The sequence below is a fragment of the Belonocnema kinseyi genome, chromosome 8, assembly GCF_010883055.1.
Source record: "Belonocnema kinseyi isolate 2016_QV_RU_SX_M_011 chromosome 8, B_treatae_v1, whole genome shotgun sequence".
Taxonomy (NCBI): Eukaryota; Metazoa; Arthropoda; class Insecta; order Hymenoptera; family Cynipidae; genus Belonocnema; species Belonocnema kinseyi.
Window position 1 is genome coordinate 11783257 of NC_046664.1, and position 19371 is coordinate 11802627.

A 19371-nucleotide genomic window follows, 5' to 3' on the forward strand; every position below is an offset into this window, starting at 1 on the left:
TTTCAATTAAAAATGATAATTTTGGATCATGAATGTGAAATTTTATCCAAAAATATTAATTTTCTATCAAAACAAGAATAATTTTAAACAAATAAGATTTATTTGCAAGAAATTATTTTAATTTCCAACGAAATTATCCTCCTAATAGTAGAAGTTTCAAACAAAACGGTTGACATTTTATCAAAAAAGGAAAATTTGCAACATAATGAATTTTAAAACAAAAAAGGAAATCTTTAATAAAAAATAAAATTGTTTAATTTTTAGTTAGAGAAAAAAGATTGTAAGCAAATAAAATTAATTTTTAATAAAATAGTTACATTTTCAACAAAAAACAAGTTAATTTTCTTAAAAAAAGATTGAATGCCTATAAATAAAAATGTTCGCTCTAATTTTAGTTATATTTTTAGTAAATCAAATTAATTTTTAACACCAAAATTATTTTTAATAAAAAAAAATGAATATTTAAACAAAAAAAAATTATTTTTTTACGAAATGATAACATATTCTAACAAAATACAATAGTTTAACCTTACAGTTAAATTATCTACTAAAAAAAGATGAATTAATCGTAAAGAAGATTAATATTTTACTACAAAATACCAAATTAAGAAAAATTACAAATATTTTCAAACTAATAGTTAAACTTTCAACTAAAGAAAATTATAGTTCAACCAAACATGATATACTTAAATGTTCAGTTAAAAAAATTAATTTTCAATGAAAAGAAACTAATTTTCCAGCTAAAGCAATTAATTTTGAACAAAAAATTCAATATGGAACAAAATACATGCATTTTTAACCAAAAAAGTGAATTAATCACCCAGAGGGTTAATTTTTTAGTCAAAGAAATAGAGAAATGTACAAACAAAAGGTTAAAGTTTCAACTAAAGAAGAATAATTTTAAAACAAACATGGAATAGTTCAATTTTTAGTTAAAAAAATAATTTTAAAAAATGTAAAAAAAATACTTAAATTTTGAACTTCAACGAAAACAATGTTAGATAACGTAATAAATAGTTTATTGGTCTCAATGAATTAATTACTGGCAATAATTACAGCATTTTACAATTATTACAATACAATACAGTCGTGATTAATTAGTATACTTTTTATTGCGAAAAGTTGTCACATAACCAGTATTTGATTCAAAATTATTTATGTAACAAGATAGTCAAACTACAAAATACAGAAGAAAAACTAATAGTAATTAATTTTACATAGTTGAACATTCCGGGAGTTATTAAAAAACAAATTTAAAATATATTTTCTAAATAACAATTAGAATTTCACGAATAAAATAGTAAAAAATAATCAAAAGTTTATTTCACTAAAATTAGTTAGTAAAAATAGTAGCTAATTCTGTAGTGATTTGAGTTACTAAACTATCAGTAAAAAATAAATTATTTATAGCTAGGATGAAATGCAGTGATTGAAATTAGTTTTAAAAAATAGATTCAAATTTAGAGACCATTATTTTGTGGCTTATCATACTTCGTGATGAGCCAATAAATAATCTATTCATAATTTTAGCTAAACAAGGTTAAATAAATTAAAAGTGTAAATATTTTTCTCTTTTTCATTTTGAAGCTGTAAATTCCTAATACCTTATATTTGTGAAGATGACTTACAAGCTGCAGAATACTTCCACAATAAAGTTTGATATTTTAGGCAAGATCATTATTTTATCACAATTTTTTATTATTCACGTTCCCCAGTAGTTTTCCGCTATCAAATTATTAAACATTTCTGCTTGAAATTATTTTTGATTTCAATTTATGATTTTAAAATAATTTTGCTTTAAATTAAAACACGTAGTTAAACCGATTTCTTAAATTTAAACATAACCCGGAAATTTGTTGCGATTTGGGTTTTGCTAGTGGGTGTAATTTTTCGATTTGATAGGAAAAAGAAATTTGGATAGAAAATAAAAATTTGGAATAATAATTTCAGGTCTTTCAAATCAAAATTTTGAACAACAAAGTTGATTTTCAAGCAAATAGTTGATTTTAAAATATCTGTTCAACTTCCTGAAAGTTTTTCTGTAACTTTGTTATTTTTCAAAACGAAAAATGCTTAAATTTCCAATCTAAACAGATGAAGCTTGTGAAAAAATCTTAAGGAAATTTTTGTATTCTCTTGACACTTTTCAAAATTCTTTAAAAAACTTCTAAATTTTTGTTTGAAATATTTAAAACTATACATTTTAACAAAAAAATTTTAATTCTTTTTGTAAAATCGTTTCAAATACTATATACTATATACTATACTATATAAGAGATCATCAAAATTTTTATTCAATCTGTTTTAATTTTCTTTTTAAAATAATCTTTGAAGAAAAAATAACTCAGAATATTCTCAAGAATCTTAAGGATTTTGTTTTAAATATCTTATAATTTTTAAAAAATCGAAAACAGATTTTTTTTCAATTTTTGGAGATTTTTTTCAATTGTTTGAAATCTTTTTTAGATTTGAATTATTTTCAAATCTTTACAAAACTCCTAAATATCTTTTAAAATAATTTATTTTCCTTAAAATTTTTTTGGAAACATTTAAGATAATTTTTTTAGCTGTGCAGGATTAGAAGTTTTCAAGAATGAAGTAACACGTTTAGAAATTTCTTTAAATTTTCTTAAAAGTTTCTTAAAATTTAATTTTCCTAAATAAACAATCGTTTAAAATTTTTACAGGAATCTTAAGCAATTTTTCTTATTTTCTTGAAGCCTCTTAAACTTCTGGAAAAACTTCTGATTTTTTTGTTCGATCTCTTTAAAAATATAACCTTTTTTCAAATCACTTCAATTATTTTCAAGTTAAAAATTATTTTTGAAACTGTTTTAAGACTTGGTAGAAATTTTAGAAAATTATAGGAAATTTTTTGCAATCTCTTTCGAATTTCTATAAAAATAATTTTTCAAACAAAAAAATTATTTATAAGTTTCCCATGAATCTTTAGAATTTGTTTCTCAGTCTTTTGCAGTATTTAAAAATTCTTTAAAATCTTTTTTTTAATTTATAAAGATCTACTATTTTCAATTTCTTAAGATATTTCCAAGATTGAAATTACTTTCTTTTTCGAAAATTGTAAATACCTTTTCTCTTCTAAATACCTGAATTTACTCACTAAAACTTATAAGAATTTAAATAAGAATTTAATCAGAAAAGATGAAATTTCTATCAAAAGGGATGAATTTTTAAACATGAACGATGTTTAAAATTCCATCTGCTTTTTGAAAATTTAATAATTTTCCTAAAATGTTTTAAAATTTATCAAAATAAAAAAAATCGTCTTAAAATGTACCAGATTCTTTTTTCATGTATTTAGAAATGTTTGAAAATTAATCTTTTGTAATAAAATCTAAATTTACTCCCAAAAGAGATGAATTTTAAAACATGAAGTTTGCTTAAAATGTCATCTCTTTTTTAGATTTTTTGGAAATATTCAGAAACTTACTCTAATTTTTAAAAAAGTGTTGTGAAAAAATAAACATATTTTTTTTAGGATTTATAAACTTTTAAACCCATTTTTATTTGTTCAAAAAATAATTTTCCACATCTTATCATAAATTATCGGTACCCACGCAACGCGATAAAATAATTAGGCAGAAGATAAAAACTTTAAGTCTCCATTTAATTTGTGGAAAATTTTTTAAGCAACTTTTTATTTCTGAAATGCAACTTTTGATTGGAATAAGACAGAATTTTTTTTTTTAATTTGCTAAGAAACCTTACAGAATTCTGGTGTATCAGATATTTTTACAGCTTATTTATTATTCCTTAAAAAAATGTATTTCTTTAAATACTTTTTTAAAAATATTTTCAAAATGTACACTTTCTCTCGGTAACATTAAGTAATTGGTTTTCACGATCGATTGACTTTATTGTTAATTGTTTGAATAATTTTCGATTGTTAAAAAGTCACTTTGAAATATAATAATTTAGATAAGTGCAATGTTTTGCTATGAAAAGAAAATCACTAGCTTTTTAATGTTAACACTTTACATATATTACCCATAATTGAAAAACAATTTTGATTTGTTAGAACAGTTTTTTTCGACAAATTTGACAAAATTATCACTTTTTGTGAATGACATAATATAATTCCTTAATCGCCCATGTCGCTTTTTAATGTAAATTGAATGTTGCAAGTTAGTAAAAAAAATATAAATTTGTAATATTAAAAAAAAAAAAACAAATATGGTTAAAATATGTATAGGTAAGTAACGAAAAATGTCAAAATAAAGGATCTAATGAAATTTGTGGATAAATTTCCAAAACACTACACTTTTCTGCATTATTACAGCCAATAGTTACGTTTCTACAATAAAAACATTATTTGCATAACTGGCAAGAAAGTAAATTGTTTCTGTTGATCTTTGATTACAATCAATTAGTTAATATTACTTAAAAAAGGTGTAGATTTTTTAAATTTGTTGAAAAAAATGTTTGAATAAAAAATTATGTTATTCTGGGACCCTAGAAAACAGCCCAATTGAGTTGAAATTAAAAAAATAATTTCTTGTTCGGATTCTATGGCTAGTTGTTAAAAAAGACCTTGAGGGTCAGCTGGAAACACCTAATAGTAACATTGACGATTCTCAAAAAATTTGATAAAAAAGCTTTTTTTCTAATGGAAAATACAATGGGTGTTTTTAAAAATAGCATTCATAATTCAAATACTTTCTTTGATAAATAATGTTAAAAAATATTCAAAAATAATTGTTATGATATAAAATAACATACTTGGACATTTTTATTTACAAATTGATTGATTGATTGATTTACTATTTAATAGTGCTACCAATCAGGTTTTCGCGAAAAATGTGTGATCTTGTGACAGCAACTTTTTAAGGAAAAAACCCTGTCTACAATTACAAAATTTCCCTTAAAACTAACCCCTTTTCCGGTTTGCTTAGGGCTAATATTTCGGAAAATTCCGTAACACTAGTCAGTGCGACTAGAAAAATTAATTCACTTCTATTTTATTTTTACAGAATCGAGTTCAGTGTCCGGAATGCCAACATCGTCATCAACGAAGTCAGGATCTAAATCTACATTATCAGGAAGAACCTTAATTTCAAGGTTATCATCTAGATCTAAATCACTATTTAGCTCATTTACAGGACAGTCATTTTCTAGATCTAGATCATCACCACCTTCATTCGCAGAAGAATCATCCAGAGAAAAATCACAACCTAGTCCTAAAACCCCATCAGGATTAAGTAAAGGCTCACCAGTAAAAACGCCTATTTCAATGCCACATATTCGTCGATCACTTTCACTAAACCTAAGGGAAGTAGTTTCAGCACCAGCAAAACCATCAAAATCAGGATCAATCCCATCGTACGATTATTTCGGATCACCAGGAAATCCTAAATATTACAATAAGAAACGTCCTCTATCTCCTCAAAGTTTTGAGAGTACTCCAAGGACACCAAGTCCACAACGTATAATAGGTCCACATAGTCCACCTTCTACAAGATCTTCAACTGGTTCTAACACCCATCCCTTCCCGTTTGATCTGAACAAATTACCTCATTAGCCGGATTAATGAGAAGCAATTAATATAAATAAATGTTATTTTCTATTTTGATATCATCTTGTAATTTTTAACTTGGTTACAAATAAAAACACTATTTTACTGAAAAATGTATCCAGCGTCAACCGGGCTAAATATAAATCAAGGTAGAAAATTTTCTTTTCTTAATGGATACATATAATTATCCCGGTTGTTGGTATTTATATCTTCATTTTATCAACTTTTCTTTTCACTCCAGACAGAAGAATTAGGTATTTAAAACTAAACTAAAGCACCATGTGTGTGCGCGAGCACGCACTTACTTTTGAATTCTTTTTTATCATTTACCCAATTTTCGAATAACTATTTATTTCTTAAAAATGTTTACCCCAAAAGTTTCGCAGAATTAGAATCTGGAATAATGCATTTAATGAATCTACCCAGTGAGCACAAAGTTTGGCGACATCTTTACGACATCGTTACGATATCTTTACGACAACTTTACGACATCCAATGTCCATGTCGTTAAGGTGTCTTTACGATATCGTAAATAACTCGTATGATCTGACGATGTCTTTACGATATCGCAAAGATACCGAAACGACATGGACATAGGATGTCGTAAAGATGTCGGAAAAGATGTCGTAACAATGTCGTGAAGAGGTCGCCAAATTCTTTGCCCACTGGGTATGTAACGTAGAATTTAATATTACACTATTAGTAATATTAAAGAGCAAGATATCATTCGAAGATTTTAGTGCACGATATGTTAATTTAATGTTGTGAAAAGACGTAATTTTTGTAAAATGATATTTGTACAAAATCATAAAAAATTAACACCCACAATCTAAAAAATCCCATTCCTATCCGATTCTTAGTTTTTAATATGAAAATGAATGGAATGTTCAAACAAATGTTAGTGAGAAAAGAAATGCGTGTCCAAATACATTGCTAAACAATTAAAACACATATAGTTTCGAAAATCGAACTTACACAATCATTTTTCGGACGGCTATGTAAATCAGTGCGTCAAAAATGAAAATTTGATTTATTAGTAACTTATTATTAGTAATTTAGATTATAAGTTACCTAATAATTAATTAATCATTTCACAACATCAAAAGCTTCTAACTATAATTTTCACTGAAAATTTCAATAATTTGTACTTAATATCTTTTTTTCAAATTTGAACTTTCAGTTGTTAAAATTTTATTTATTAACAACATTTTAAACTAATCCCTAAGTTTTCAAATAAACAAATAATAGTTAGTGGTCAATCAGTTGACAACATAAAAGTGATTAAATATTTATTTTCATTGAATCATTCTAATAAGTCTCACATTATTTTTAATTTTATGCATTTTTTTAAATTTGAACATTAACTTCTGAATAATTTTATTTCTTTTGAAATAATTCTAGAAAATTTAATTTTCTACAGAATTAGTTAATAAAAATTCAATCATCTCAACAAAAGAATTAAACTATTATTTTCATTGAAAATTAAAATAATTTAAAGCTTTAAAAAATTATTTTTACTGAAACATTCAAATTCTAGAAAATATAAATTTGACCACTATAAATTTTTCAAATATAAATTTAAAAATTGAATTCAGATACTCATTTTTCAACATCAGAAACATTAGAAAAATGATTTTAATGGAGATATTTTAAACAAACAATTAATTTTATTATAAAAATAATATCCGATATTTAATTACATACCCAGTAGGTACAAAGTTTGGCGACGTCTTTACGACACCGTTACGACATCTATACGACATCTTTACGACATCCTATGTCCATGCCGTTAAGGTGCCTTTACGATATCGTAAATAAGTCGTATGGTTTCACGATGTCTTTACGCTATCGCAAAGACACCGAAACGACATGGACATAGGATGTTGTAAAGTGTCGTAAAGATGTCGTAACGATGTCGTAAAGACGTCGCCAAATTTTGTGCCCACTGGGACATTACTACAAGTATACAGTCGATTCCTACTATATTACATTACTATAAAGATTGAGGTTACCACTTTGCATATGAAGGAAACTTTAAGTGTGAAAGAAAATTTACAATCTAAAACAATTTTTCATTACGTTATTTTTGTATTTTTCACTTGAATTTCCATTTTTAATAACAAATAATTATAATATATTTTAAAGAACATTTTCAAAATATTTATCTAATTTTATTACAGAACTTAAACTTTCTTTGAATATAGGAATCGTATAAATATTATAACTATTTATTATTTTACAGAATTTTGTAAAATTATTGGAAAATGGAAGACAAAACTTATGTTGATCTATATGTGAACGAATCTGAATATTATTTACTACCTTGTTGATAGTGTGATACGGTGGCGGACTGGGCACCCAGGGGCGCGACGGGGGATCCAATACTGGGGGCGACTCCATAAAAAAAGTTCATTGGAGAAAAGGAAAAACTGTTTCTAAGGAGTATGACGTAAACGTATTAGATGTGTGTAAAGTCCCCCCCCCCCCCAGACTGTCAAAACAACTTTTTGAATTTTTTCTTTAAATCGGAAATTCAAATTTTGATCAGACAACAAAATAATGAAAAATAAAACACTCTGTTTCGTGGTCTAACTATGCAACAAGTCACCCACAAAAGAACTCCAAATTCGTTATTAATCAGTTTTTATGGAAGGACTTATTTTTATTTTAAGCTTTGTTTTAATTAAAAAAACATTGAGAATAAACAATTAAATTTTTTAATAACAAAATAGTTTATTTATAGAAGGCGAACTCTTTAAATTATAAAAACAAGACAGTGAAAATATGTCTGGTTCAATACCCATGCAGATAATGAAATGTAATAATATAAATTGAGTGAAACGATACATTTTCCAGGGGAGCTGAGAATAAAATTTCGAGCATTTAAAAAAAAGCGAGGGCGAAGCACGAGATACGTAATGAGAATGTGTTCGTTAAAACCGAAGGAGCTTTAACAAAAGATAATTCGCAATCACTAAATTACAGTCTAGTCGATGCTTTGACGTGGGCACCAGTGCCCACGCAGCGGGCAAATTGTTTTTCGTCTAGGAGTTCAACCAATTTTTTTTTCATATTTCTTATTATTTTTTAAGAATGAAAAACTTGTCACACCATAGACTGCAAGTTTTAAAGTATTTTTGCCTCGAAGATTTAAGCCTTGATTTTAATAAGTAATTATTAATAAAAACATAAAGAATTACGCAAAATGCTAAAATTATGATAAAATAACAATAATTATAGTAAAATTTGGCAAAATATAGTAATGTTTTACAATTTCCAAAATATATCCTTTGGTCCGAAATCTCGAAATGTAACGATATGTAAAAATCTCGAAATAAAATGTAAAATTGTTTTGGAGAAAATGTTGACTAACAAGTAGTTATTTTGATATAAAAATTGAGTTTAAACTTAACGGTCAGTAAAATAATTAAATACAGCCGATAATTAGTCAAGATTTTGTGATAAATTAAATGAGTTGCTCCCTTCTATATTTGTAAGCAAAAATGGAGTCATACTTTTTACATAAAAATTTTGATCTGTAAAATCCCTCAAGGTATGTATAGGCGCTATCGAGAGTTAGCATGTGTAAAAAGGCAATATATTAACGGAGACCCATAAAAAATACATTCAGATGTCTTATGCATTTTTATTCAAAAAATATATTTGGGATTGCATCGGAAAAAAATGAATTTAAAATTCCGTAATGTAGTTAATGACAAGAATATTGCTTTTACTTTTACTGTTTCAATATGAATAATTTATTATTCGTTTTTTAAATATTTTTTTTCAGTATAATTCAAAACATGCATTAGAGAAATTTTTAGGAATAATTTGGGTGGAAAGAAGTTGGAGGACACTTTTTACTTTACTAGTATTACTTAAAAGAGTACAAGTGTAAATCGTGGACATTATTGGATATTCTTTTCACTCTTTCTATTGAAATATTACATGTATTTATTTGTTTAAACAATATAATCTTTTTGGGGCGCCTTAGCATGGTTCAGGGGGCGCCAAACAAGGGGGCGCAGCTGGGAACCCCCGGCTGCGCCCCCATGCCAGTCCGCCACTGGAGAGATATATAATTTTGTTCATACGGACTTTTATGCTTTTATTGATGACAAAACTTGTACAATTGCTATTGATCAGTAACTTGCTGCATTATTTTTAAATTTTTAGAGTGAAAATTATCATGCGATAATATTATTTCTCCGTCAACAAGATTAAACACAGTATTTTTTTCTGTTGGATAGGATTATTTGAACCAAAATTAATTAATATCAGATGACATTGGCTTTGGAGACCAATTAATAATAATAATAATATCATTATCATTTCTAATTAGCGCCATGTCTAAGAAATTAATAAACTTATTTTGCTCTAATTCAAAAGTGAATTGTATATTTTTGTTGTAAGAATTTAAAGTTTTATTGTCTAAATCGATGTTTTTCTTTAATGCATATGATTATGTCGTCGACATATCTGTAGTATATAATAGGAATATAATCATAAATATTTTTAACTTTCTTAAACATGTTACTACAAAAAAGAAACTTTGTAAAAAGAGTTAAATTTATTCACAATCAATGTAATATTCCATTCAACGATATTATAAATTTTACGAAATTCCTTTTTGATAACACGTTTTTCACTTTTAATTAAAATATTTATAAACAAATTGATTGTACGCCAATGGGCTCTCTAATTTCAACTTTGTTTGCGGACATTGTAATAGACGATTTGGAAGAAACATGTTTAAGAAAGTTTAACAATATTAATGATTGTATTCCTCTTATATACAACAGATATATCGACGACATAATCATATGCGTTAAAGAAACACATATTGATTGAGTCATTAAAATTTTTAATTCTTACAACAAAAATTTAGAATTCACTTTTAAATTTGAGCAAAATAAGTTTATTAATTTCTTAGACATGACGCTCATTAGAAATGATAATCATATTATTACTAATTGGTTCCAAAAGCCAATGTCATCTGATAGACTAATTAATTTTTATACAAATCATCCTATCTAACAGAAGAAAACATATTGTGTACAATCTGATTGACCGAGGAATATTATTATTGCATCCTAATTTTCACTTTAAAAAATTTAAAAGTAATTAAGCAGTTACTGATCAATTACGATTATCCCACTTTTTCATCAATAAAAGGGTAAATGTCCGTATGAACAAAATTAAATATCTCTCTATCAACAAGGTAGTAAACAATAATCAGATTCGTTCACATGTAGATCAACTGTAGGTTTGTCTTCCGTTTTCCAGTAATTTGACGAAATTGCCTAAAGTATTAAGTAGTTATAATATTGCTGCTATTCCTATAATCAGAAAAGTTTAAGTTTTGTAATACAATTACGTAAAGATATTTCAGAAAAATGGGATGATAAGAAATCTAGTCTACAAATTTTCAGGAGATGATCCATAGCAATAGCAATTCAAATAATATTAATAAAAAGAAGATAGTTTTGCTCTCAGTCAAATATACTTTTCTTTATTCCAGAAATTAAATTTGGGATTATTCTTCCCAATAGATAAAAGGACATGAAATCAGTATTATTTAGAACTTTATGTATATGTGTGCGGTTATGTCAATGTATATTAATCGACCCAAGAATTGTTTCTTCAGTTGACTTTACATCGTCAGTTTAATCGAATCAAGAATGTGCTCTTTACATTTATTTATTACTTTTAAAGGCGTTAAACAGAAATTCTGTTTTAACTACTGATTCTTAATGGTAGATTCATTTGTTTGAAATGTGTTGTTAATCTTATATTATTTGTCTGTAAAAGCAAGTGATATTTACTTGGTGGTCTTTTTAATAAATCAGCTTGATGAGGTTGGCGAACCCATGCCAACGAAACGTCCCACATTTTGACAAACAAATAGTGAGCTTTTGACTCATTGGCTTTCTCCAATTGAAACTTATTCCCCAATACCCAATATTTCTATAATTATATCGTGATTATTAAATTCACATTTCGTGGTCAAATACTTGTATGCTATTCAATTTTTTTTAAATAAACTAAGATTTAATAATGAACAAACAGTCCCCTCTACGTGAACAGAATTTTAGTTGATGAGTTCTACTGATAATTGAGAACAGTAATTACTTAGAACATGACTATCTAACCACCAGTAAACGCTAACAAATAATCAGTGTATCTACAGGAAAAAAGTACTTATTCTCCAATAACTATTACTTGTTCCTATAGGTAATCACGTTCTATCTAATTATTCTGGTCAACTGTCAATGGATTTCATTAACTCGAATTTTTCTTACGTAGGGGAGACTTTGTGTAACTTTACATCACTTAAATCACTTTTGGATATGGCAATTTTTTCATTTTACGATTTTTAGAACATGATAATCTGCAGGGCAAACATTAGCACTTCTAAATAGTAAATTTCGTGGTCTAAAGAGGTAATGTTAGAATTATTCAAATTTGTCAAATGTAATTTTAAATAGTAATTACCGTCACTATATTCAGGCTAGAAATTGCAAATACAGATAGAATATTTTACTATTTTAAATAGATTATATATCCGATCATGCATCAATGGCCGCTCTGTTTTCGAATAATCCACCGCTCTCTTTTTTGCGTGTATTTATTTTTTAATAATATTAAAATAAAATCATCATTTAATAGAAAGTTTGAATATTTTTAGCTTATATATACAAAATAAGCAAAGTGATCATATCTTCAAAAAAGTTTTTATTTTTCTTACAAAAATATTTTCGTTAAGATTTCGTGAATGAGATCCTATCACATATAAGAAGTAAACTACGATTGACGATGCTATTTACAATTTTCTTTATTTAAACATTATTGGCACTTATTTTGATTATTAAGTGAAATAACTATCCAGAAAATACATTAGTCTAACGCAATAATTATTTCACTCTGATACTGATTACATGCCACTTAACATCTGGACCGGGCTCTTATTTAAAAGAGGAGTTTCTTCAATTTAAAATAACTAACTATCTATCATGCCAAGAATCAATTTACATTTTTCTAAATATAAATTCAATATCAGTAAATTAGAGAAAAACCACTCATGATTCCTCTCAAGTCAACTTTTATGGTAAAAACATTATAAAATTACTACCCACTTTGCACTCAGTTTCAATTTTTCATCTTGTATAATTAAAAATTACGCGCTTTTTCGTAATTAGAGTTTTAAAACAACGGAAACAAGAATTTTGTATAATTTCGTAGAAAATATAAGTACTAAAAGTGCATACCTTGTTATCCTTGATGAAGAATGAAAGTGATAATTTTTTTCAATTATACCTATTATCATAACATCCATATTTTTAAATAGAAATAGCGTTTGGATTGTGCGTGCAATTTTCCTGTTTTCAAGCACAGCTCATATTTTGATAAAAAGCGCAAACTGAATTTATTTTCTTAAACTATATTTGTGCAAAACTTTACGCTATCTAATTAATTATTACAGTCATAATCCTAATCGTACTCTAATATCGATAACCAAACTTTTTCATAAACTTTATTTCCGAGTACGAGTACGATTCTATCACAAGCTTCTATGAAGCCACATCTTATTTAATTAAATGATCATGAGAAGTCTTTATGCAGCAAATAAAATACATTTTTAAGGCCTCAAAGTTTGTAGTTTTTTTTAGAGGAATTTCGTTTTCTAATCATTTTTCAGATCAAAAAACCAATGTGGATTGCTACAAAGTCTGGAAAATCAGGAGAAGTCCGGGACTCATAATTGTATATCATCCATAAACTACGTTACAAACTTTGGGAAAATTTTGCCCCCCCCCCCTCCACCTAATTTTACGTTTAAAATGATTTTTTGTATGTTTGTAGCGAGTCAAGTTCCTAATATACTTATATTGTCTACGTGATCGTGTAGTGAATTATAAACTTCAATAATAAATGAACAATTAAAATAAAAATGTGATTTTCAAAGAAAGTTTTGAAATGGGCCTTATTTAATTTTATGTGAAATTTAATCTGGGTATGATTGAATTTCTAAATAAGGAAAAGTTAGTTGTTAACCGAAAATAGAATAGTTCCACTTTTGAATTTAAAAATATTTTCTAATTATAAAAAAAACGAATGTTTTACGATATACTTGATTTTTTCAGGGGTAAATTATTGAACTTTCAAAACAAATTGACGAATTTTCTATACAAAAAAGTTGAATTATCAAATCGAAAATATGGAATTTTGATAAAAATTTAGTTTGATACAAAAAAGGACCAATTTCTAATAAAATAAATAAACTCTAAACCCAATAGTTGAATTTTCAATAATAACAAAAAATTTTTTGACGAAATAGTTTAATTTTAACTAAAAGTTCCATGTTTACTTTATCAAGAATCATTTTTAACCCAAAAGATTAATTTTCTACAGAAAAACGACTTTTAAAAAATATCTAAGAATTATTAATCAAAAAGTTGATTTTTTAACAGAAAAATATCAACTTTAAAACGAAAAGATTAATTTACCACCAAAAAAGATATTGTTTTGTTTTCTTTTTTGGGAAAAACTGTTGCCATTTTTTGAATTTATGTAGAAAAATTTTATGCGGTGGTTCGAATTTGATCGTTGCCTTCTTGATTTTATTTTTAGGAATTATGCACATTAAAATTCAAAAATTCTCAAATAAAAAGTTACATTTTCAGAAAAGAAAGAAATGTATTTTTTATTCTTATAAAAGTATTTTCACCTTAAAAATTAACTGTTAAATTTTTAACCAAAAACATGAATTTTTAAACAAAAGTTTTAATTTCCACCGAAAAAACAACAGTTTTTTGAAAAATGCAAGAATTCTCAAACAAAAAATTGAATTTTCAACTAAGAAAAATCAATTTTTAAACAAAAACATTAGTTGTCTACAGAATAAACCGAGTTTTTAACAAAATTCAAGAATTCTCAACAAAAATTGAATTTTCAACTAAAAAATATGAATTTTTAAATAAAAATATTATTTTACTGCAATAAAGGTGAATTTTTAAGAAAATTTAAAAATAATGAATCAGAAAGTTGAATTTTCAAGTAAAAAATATAAATTATCAATTTAGAAGATTATTTTACACAAAAAAGACGAATTTGTAATAAAATTTAAGATTCCTCAACCAAAAAGTTAAAGTTTCAACTAAAAAAGATGCAATTTTCAGTAAGAAGATACATTGACTACAAAAAAAAAACAATTTTCAATAAAATTCAAGAACTCTCAACCGAAAAATTAAATTTTAAGGAAAGAAAGAAAATTTTTCTCTTTAATTTTTAAGAAAGTAGTAGTTGAACTTTAAAATCTATTTGTTAAATTTTTAACCAAAAGATGAATTTATAAACAAAAAAAATAATTATTAATCAATTAATATTAATGAATAATTATAAATAATAACAATTAATTAATAATAATGATCAATCAATCATTCATTTTTAATAAAATTTAAGAATTTTGAACTAAAAAAGAAGAATTCTAAAAAAAAAAGATCAATTTATTACAAAAAGACGAACTTTTAACTAAACCAAGAATACTGAACAAATTTTTAATAAGATTCTAGAGTTCTCAACCAAAAAGTTGAAATTTCAACTGAAAAAGGTGAATTTTTAAACTAAAAGAATAACTTTTTACTAAAAACATTCATCATCAGGAAAATGACTATTCGTTAACATTCGTACGTATTAAGAGACCCCCCCCCCACATGTAAAGTGCTAACGTAGTATATTGACGATCCCTAATTGGAACGGAATTTCATAAGTCTCAAAATACAATTTGGGAAAATAATTTAAAGTTAAATATTGTCAAAATTGACAAAATTTTATTTTATATGCCTTGTTTCACTCAAAAGGTGCATGATCCTCGAAGAGATCCAATATTCCAGGACTGATTTGCTCTAAAGAGAAACTGAGACAAATTAAATCCAGGTTTTGGAAGCTTTTGTATTCACTCTCATTTCACTAATAATTAAATTAATTAAAATATAATTTTCCACTAAGACTCTAATATATGTACATAGAAGAAAAGTTTCTTCTTAAAGCAGATCAGGAATCTTCTAAATCGTTAAATATCTAAATAGCAAATAATCAATTGCTACACAATCCGAATTTCAAAATTCTCTGCTTTTTTACTGACACTTTTTTAATTTTTCCTGACTCTTTTAGGGGCTTTCTGACCATTTCTGACTACCCCCGATCAGTTTTAGGTTCCCTGACTTTCCACAATTTTCTGATCTGTAGCAACCCTGTTTAAATTTGGTGAACATCAAAAATTCGACTGATTAAGGCAACACCTGCCCTTTTTGAACATTCAGCTTATTACTAGTCCAGTGTTTATTACTGAGACCCGTTTTCAAAGAATCACTTCTTCCCGAAAAATAGTCCTCAATCTCTTGCAAAGTCTTTCCCTTCGTTTCCGGCAAACACAAATAAAAGTACACAGTTCCAAACATAGATATAAAACCATACAAGAGATAAGTACCATGAACCGTGATTGTTTCATTTAACAGTGGGAAGGTTTGAACCACCGTAAATACAAAAGTGTGCGCAGACATTGTTGTGAGACCACCCAGAAGACCACGGACTTGAACAGGATAAATTTCTCCAATCATGATCCAGGGAATCACCAAAAAACCAAGAGTACAAGCTATCGTGTACAGAATGAGACAAAGAAGTGGGAACCAATTCCAGCTTATAGGCATGTCATTCGTTACCCAGTAAACCTTGATCCACTCATAGGTTCCAAATCCCAACATGGAAATGCCACAACCAATAGAAGAAACCATTGTCAAGGGTCTTCTTCCACATCTTCTGCAAAGGATACAGGCTAAAATTGTACAGACAAGTCTGACAACACCTATCATGACTGTAGCCAAATATTTGTTGATGGTTGTTCCTGAATCCTGGAAAATTTGGGCTGTGTAAAAGGTAACAGCGTTTGTACCAGTCCACTGATAGATCAAGAAGTACAAAATTAAGATTTGTAACGGTTTGACAGCATTTGGTTTCAGCAAGGCTGTCATTGTTTCGCGGAAGCCAGTGAGTCTTTTAATGTTATTCTTGTTAGAAAAGTTAAGAAGGAGGTCCATTTCTTTTTCTAGGTTGTAGTTTTTGTCTCTGAACCTCTGTAAAGAAAGTCTGGCTTCTTCTGGTTTGTTTCGAGAGATAAGGAAGGATGGTGTCTCTGGGAAAAAGAACATTAGAAGAAGTGCTGCGAGAGGAAGAAAGGCACTGACAGCAGCACACACGTTCCAGGATAACATGCTACCTAGGGAATATTCTATTAGCACCCCGGTACTAACACCAACACTTGCAAAGGCTGTTAGCATTCCTCGTAAGTGAGGCTGGGTCACTTCACTGGCATAAACACGAGCAGGAGCTCCAACCATTCCTGATCCGAGACCGCTGAAGAATCTTCCAGCGTAGATCATGTTCACGTTTGTTGCACAAGCTATGAGGATCCAGCCCATCAAGGCTGGGACTTCTGTGACGATGAGAGAGGCTTTTCTACCGAATATGTCCATCAGGTATCCAGAGAGCAGGCAACCAATTGGAGTGCCGATGGCTGATGTGCTGGCTGCAAACAAATTTTATTTTGTAATGAGGTTCAGAAAAGATAGGAAAATGGATTCTTTGATTGTCAACTCCGGGATATCAAACTATCGTATATCATCATGATTATTGTCTCGACAGTAAGACTTTCTGTTCATGCATCAGAACGGCAGGATCTCGGAATGGCCGGAATCAGGTGTTGACCAATCAGAAAAGTTTTACGGAAACAGTGTGTTTCTAGGCCCGAACTCAGCCGAAGTGTTAAGAATTTGTAAGTTCGAATCAAAAGGCGTTCCATTCATTTCCAAAGTTGTCACAGCCGAACGACCGTCAATCGGAATGACCTGAACACGAATCACAGAGTACATTTGACAAGACGTAACAGGTATGTCTTGTCGAAGGTGCTGTCTGATTGGTGTGTCGGTCATTCCGGGTTACGGTCATGCCGGTGCATGTGTTTGGCAACTTTATAAATGAAGGAACGCCTTTTGGCGCGAATTTAAAAATGTCGAACACTTCGACTGAGTTCGGCTCATTTCGGACATTCCAAGATCCGGCCGTTCTGGTGCATGGACATGAAATTGAACCACTCCAGTTGCTATAATTTTTATTGAAAGTCACAGGCTATTCATGACTCACATTATATTTATAAAAAGAGGATTTCTTTAAATTTAATTTTTCAGATCAGGAAAAAATTCACATTTTTCCTCTTTTGGATTATAAATCTCTATGACTGATTTTTTTTTCGTTATGGAAGTATTCTTTCATTTAACTTAGTTCCGAATCCCATTTCTAGAAGATTTACAACATCCTTGACCCAACAGAAAATGCTTTAAAAATGTAGAATTATCAACAATTAATTCAATTTTAAACTATTTTCTACTAAACAGGACAAATTTTGCAAAATTAACTGAATTTCCTACCGAATTAGTTAAGTTTTCAACCCAAAAAGATAGTATTTTAACAAAAAAATTAAAATAATTAATTAATTTGTTAAATTAAATTATATTGTCAAATTTTTAATAAAAAAAAAGTTATTCTCAACCAAAAATGTAATAGTAAACTTAACTAAGAATAATTAATTTTCAATAAAAAATATTTGAATTTTCAGCTGAAGAAATGAATTTTTATACCAAAAAGAACAAGTTAAAAAAAAAGATTTGAGTTTTTAAAATGCAAATATAATTATTATATTGTCAATCAAATACCTGAATTTCTATTCTAAAAAGACGATTTATTAACAACACAGTGAAATTTTTAAAGAAAAAGAAATAAACTTTCTAATAAAATTCTCGAATACTCAACAAAATAACAAAAAATTGTAACCAAATTATGACAGTTTTATCAAAAAAAATCAATTATAAATCAAAAATATAATGGGCTTTTAATAAAAAATAATCATACTTTTAACATAGAATTTTAAACCAAATAGTTGCATTTTTATCCTAAAAGGACAAATTTGAAACAAAACAGTTGAAGTTTTTAATAAAAAGAATGACTTCTTAACAAAGTTCTTGCATTTTCATCAAGATTACTAAATTTTAAACTAAAGTAAATAATTTAAAATATATATACCATATAATAGTCGACTTTTTAACCAAAAAAATATTTGGATTTTTTTAAACGGCGATGATTTTTTGAAACAAAATATTTGAATTTTGTACCAAGAAAAATTTTTCAGTCAAGAAAGAAAAAAATGCAAGCAAATTGCTGAATTTTTATCATAAAAGGACGAATTTCAATAAAACAGTTGAATTTTTTAACAAAATTACTTTCTAACGAAATTTTTAAATAGTTAACAAAACAATGAGAAAAAAAACGAACACTGTTAGCCGTAATAGATGAATTCTTAACCAAAAATATATTAGTAGACTTTTTAACAAAAAATAATTAATTTCTAACCAAAAATTTTGCAAATTTACAACCAAAGACATGAATTTTTAAATCAAAAAGACGAATTTTCAACAAAGGAGTTTAATTTTCAAACTAAATATAGTATTTTGGACAAGACTCCTTCATTTCTCAACGCACAAATGATTTTTCTACGAAAAACTTAATTTTCAACCAAATAATAACAATTTCAACTAAAAAATGTAAATTTAAAAAATACGTATAATAGTAGATTTTTCAACAAAAAATTTTGGGATTTTTAATCAAATAAATTAATTTTTTTAAACAAAAGATTTTAATTTTGAACTAAGAAAGATATATTTTTTAGTTCAGAAAAAAAGTAAACAAATTGTGGAATTTTCGAACCAAATAGGCGAATTTGATATAAA

General features: G+C 27.2%; 1 protein-coding gene across 1 annotated transcript in view; it reads right to left on the bottom strand.

Moving 5' to 3' along the window:
• Positions 1–15091: 15091 nt before the first annotated feature.
• LOC117178858 (facilitated trehalose transporter Tret1-like) overlaps positions 15092–19371 on the bottom strand; it is a 45558-nt gene continuing 41278 nt past the window's right edge. Inside the window, exon 3 of the mRNA XM_033370366.1 lies at positions 15092–17117. Within this exon, the coding sequence (XP_033226257.1) occupies positions 15823–17117 (1295 nt within the window). The 3' untranslated portion in view covers positions 15092–15822. The remainder of the gene's footprint in view (positions 17118–19371) is intronic.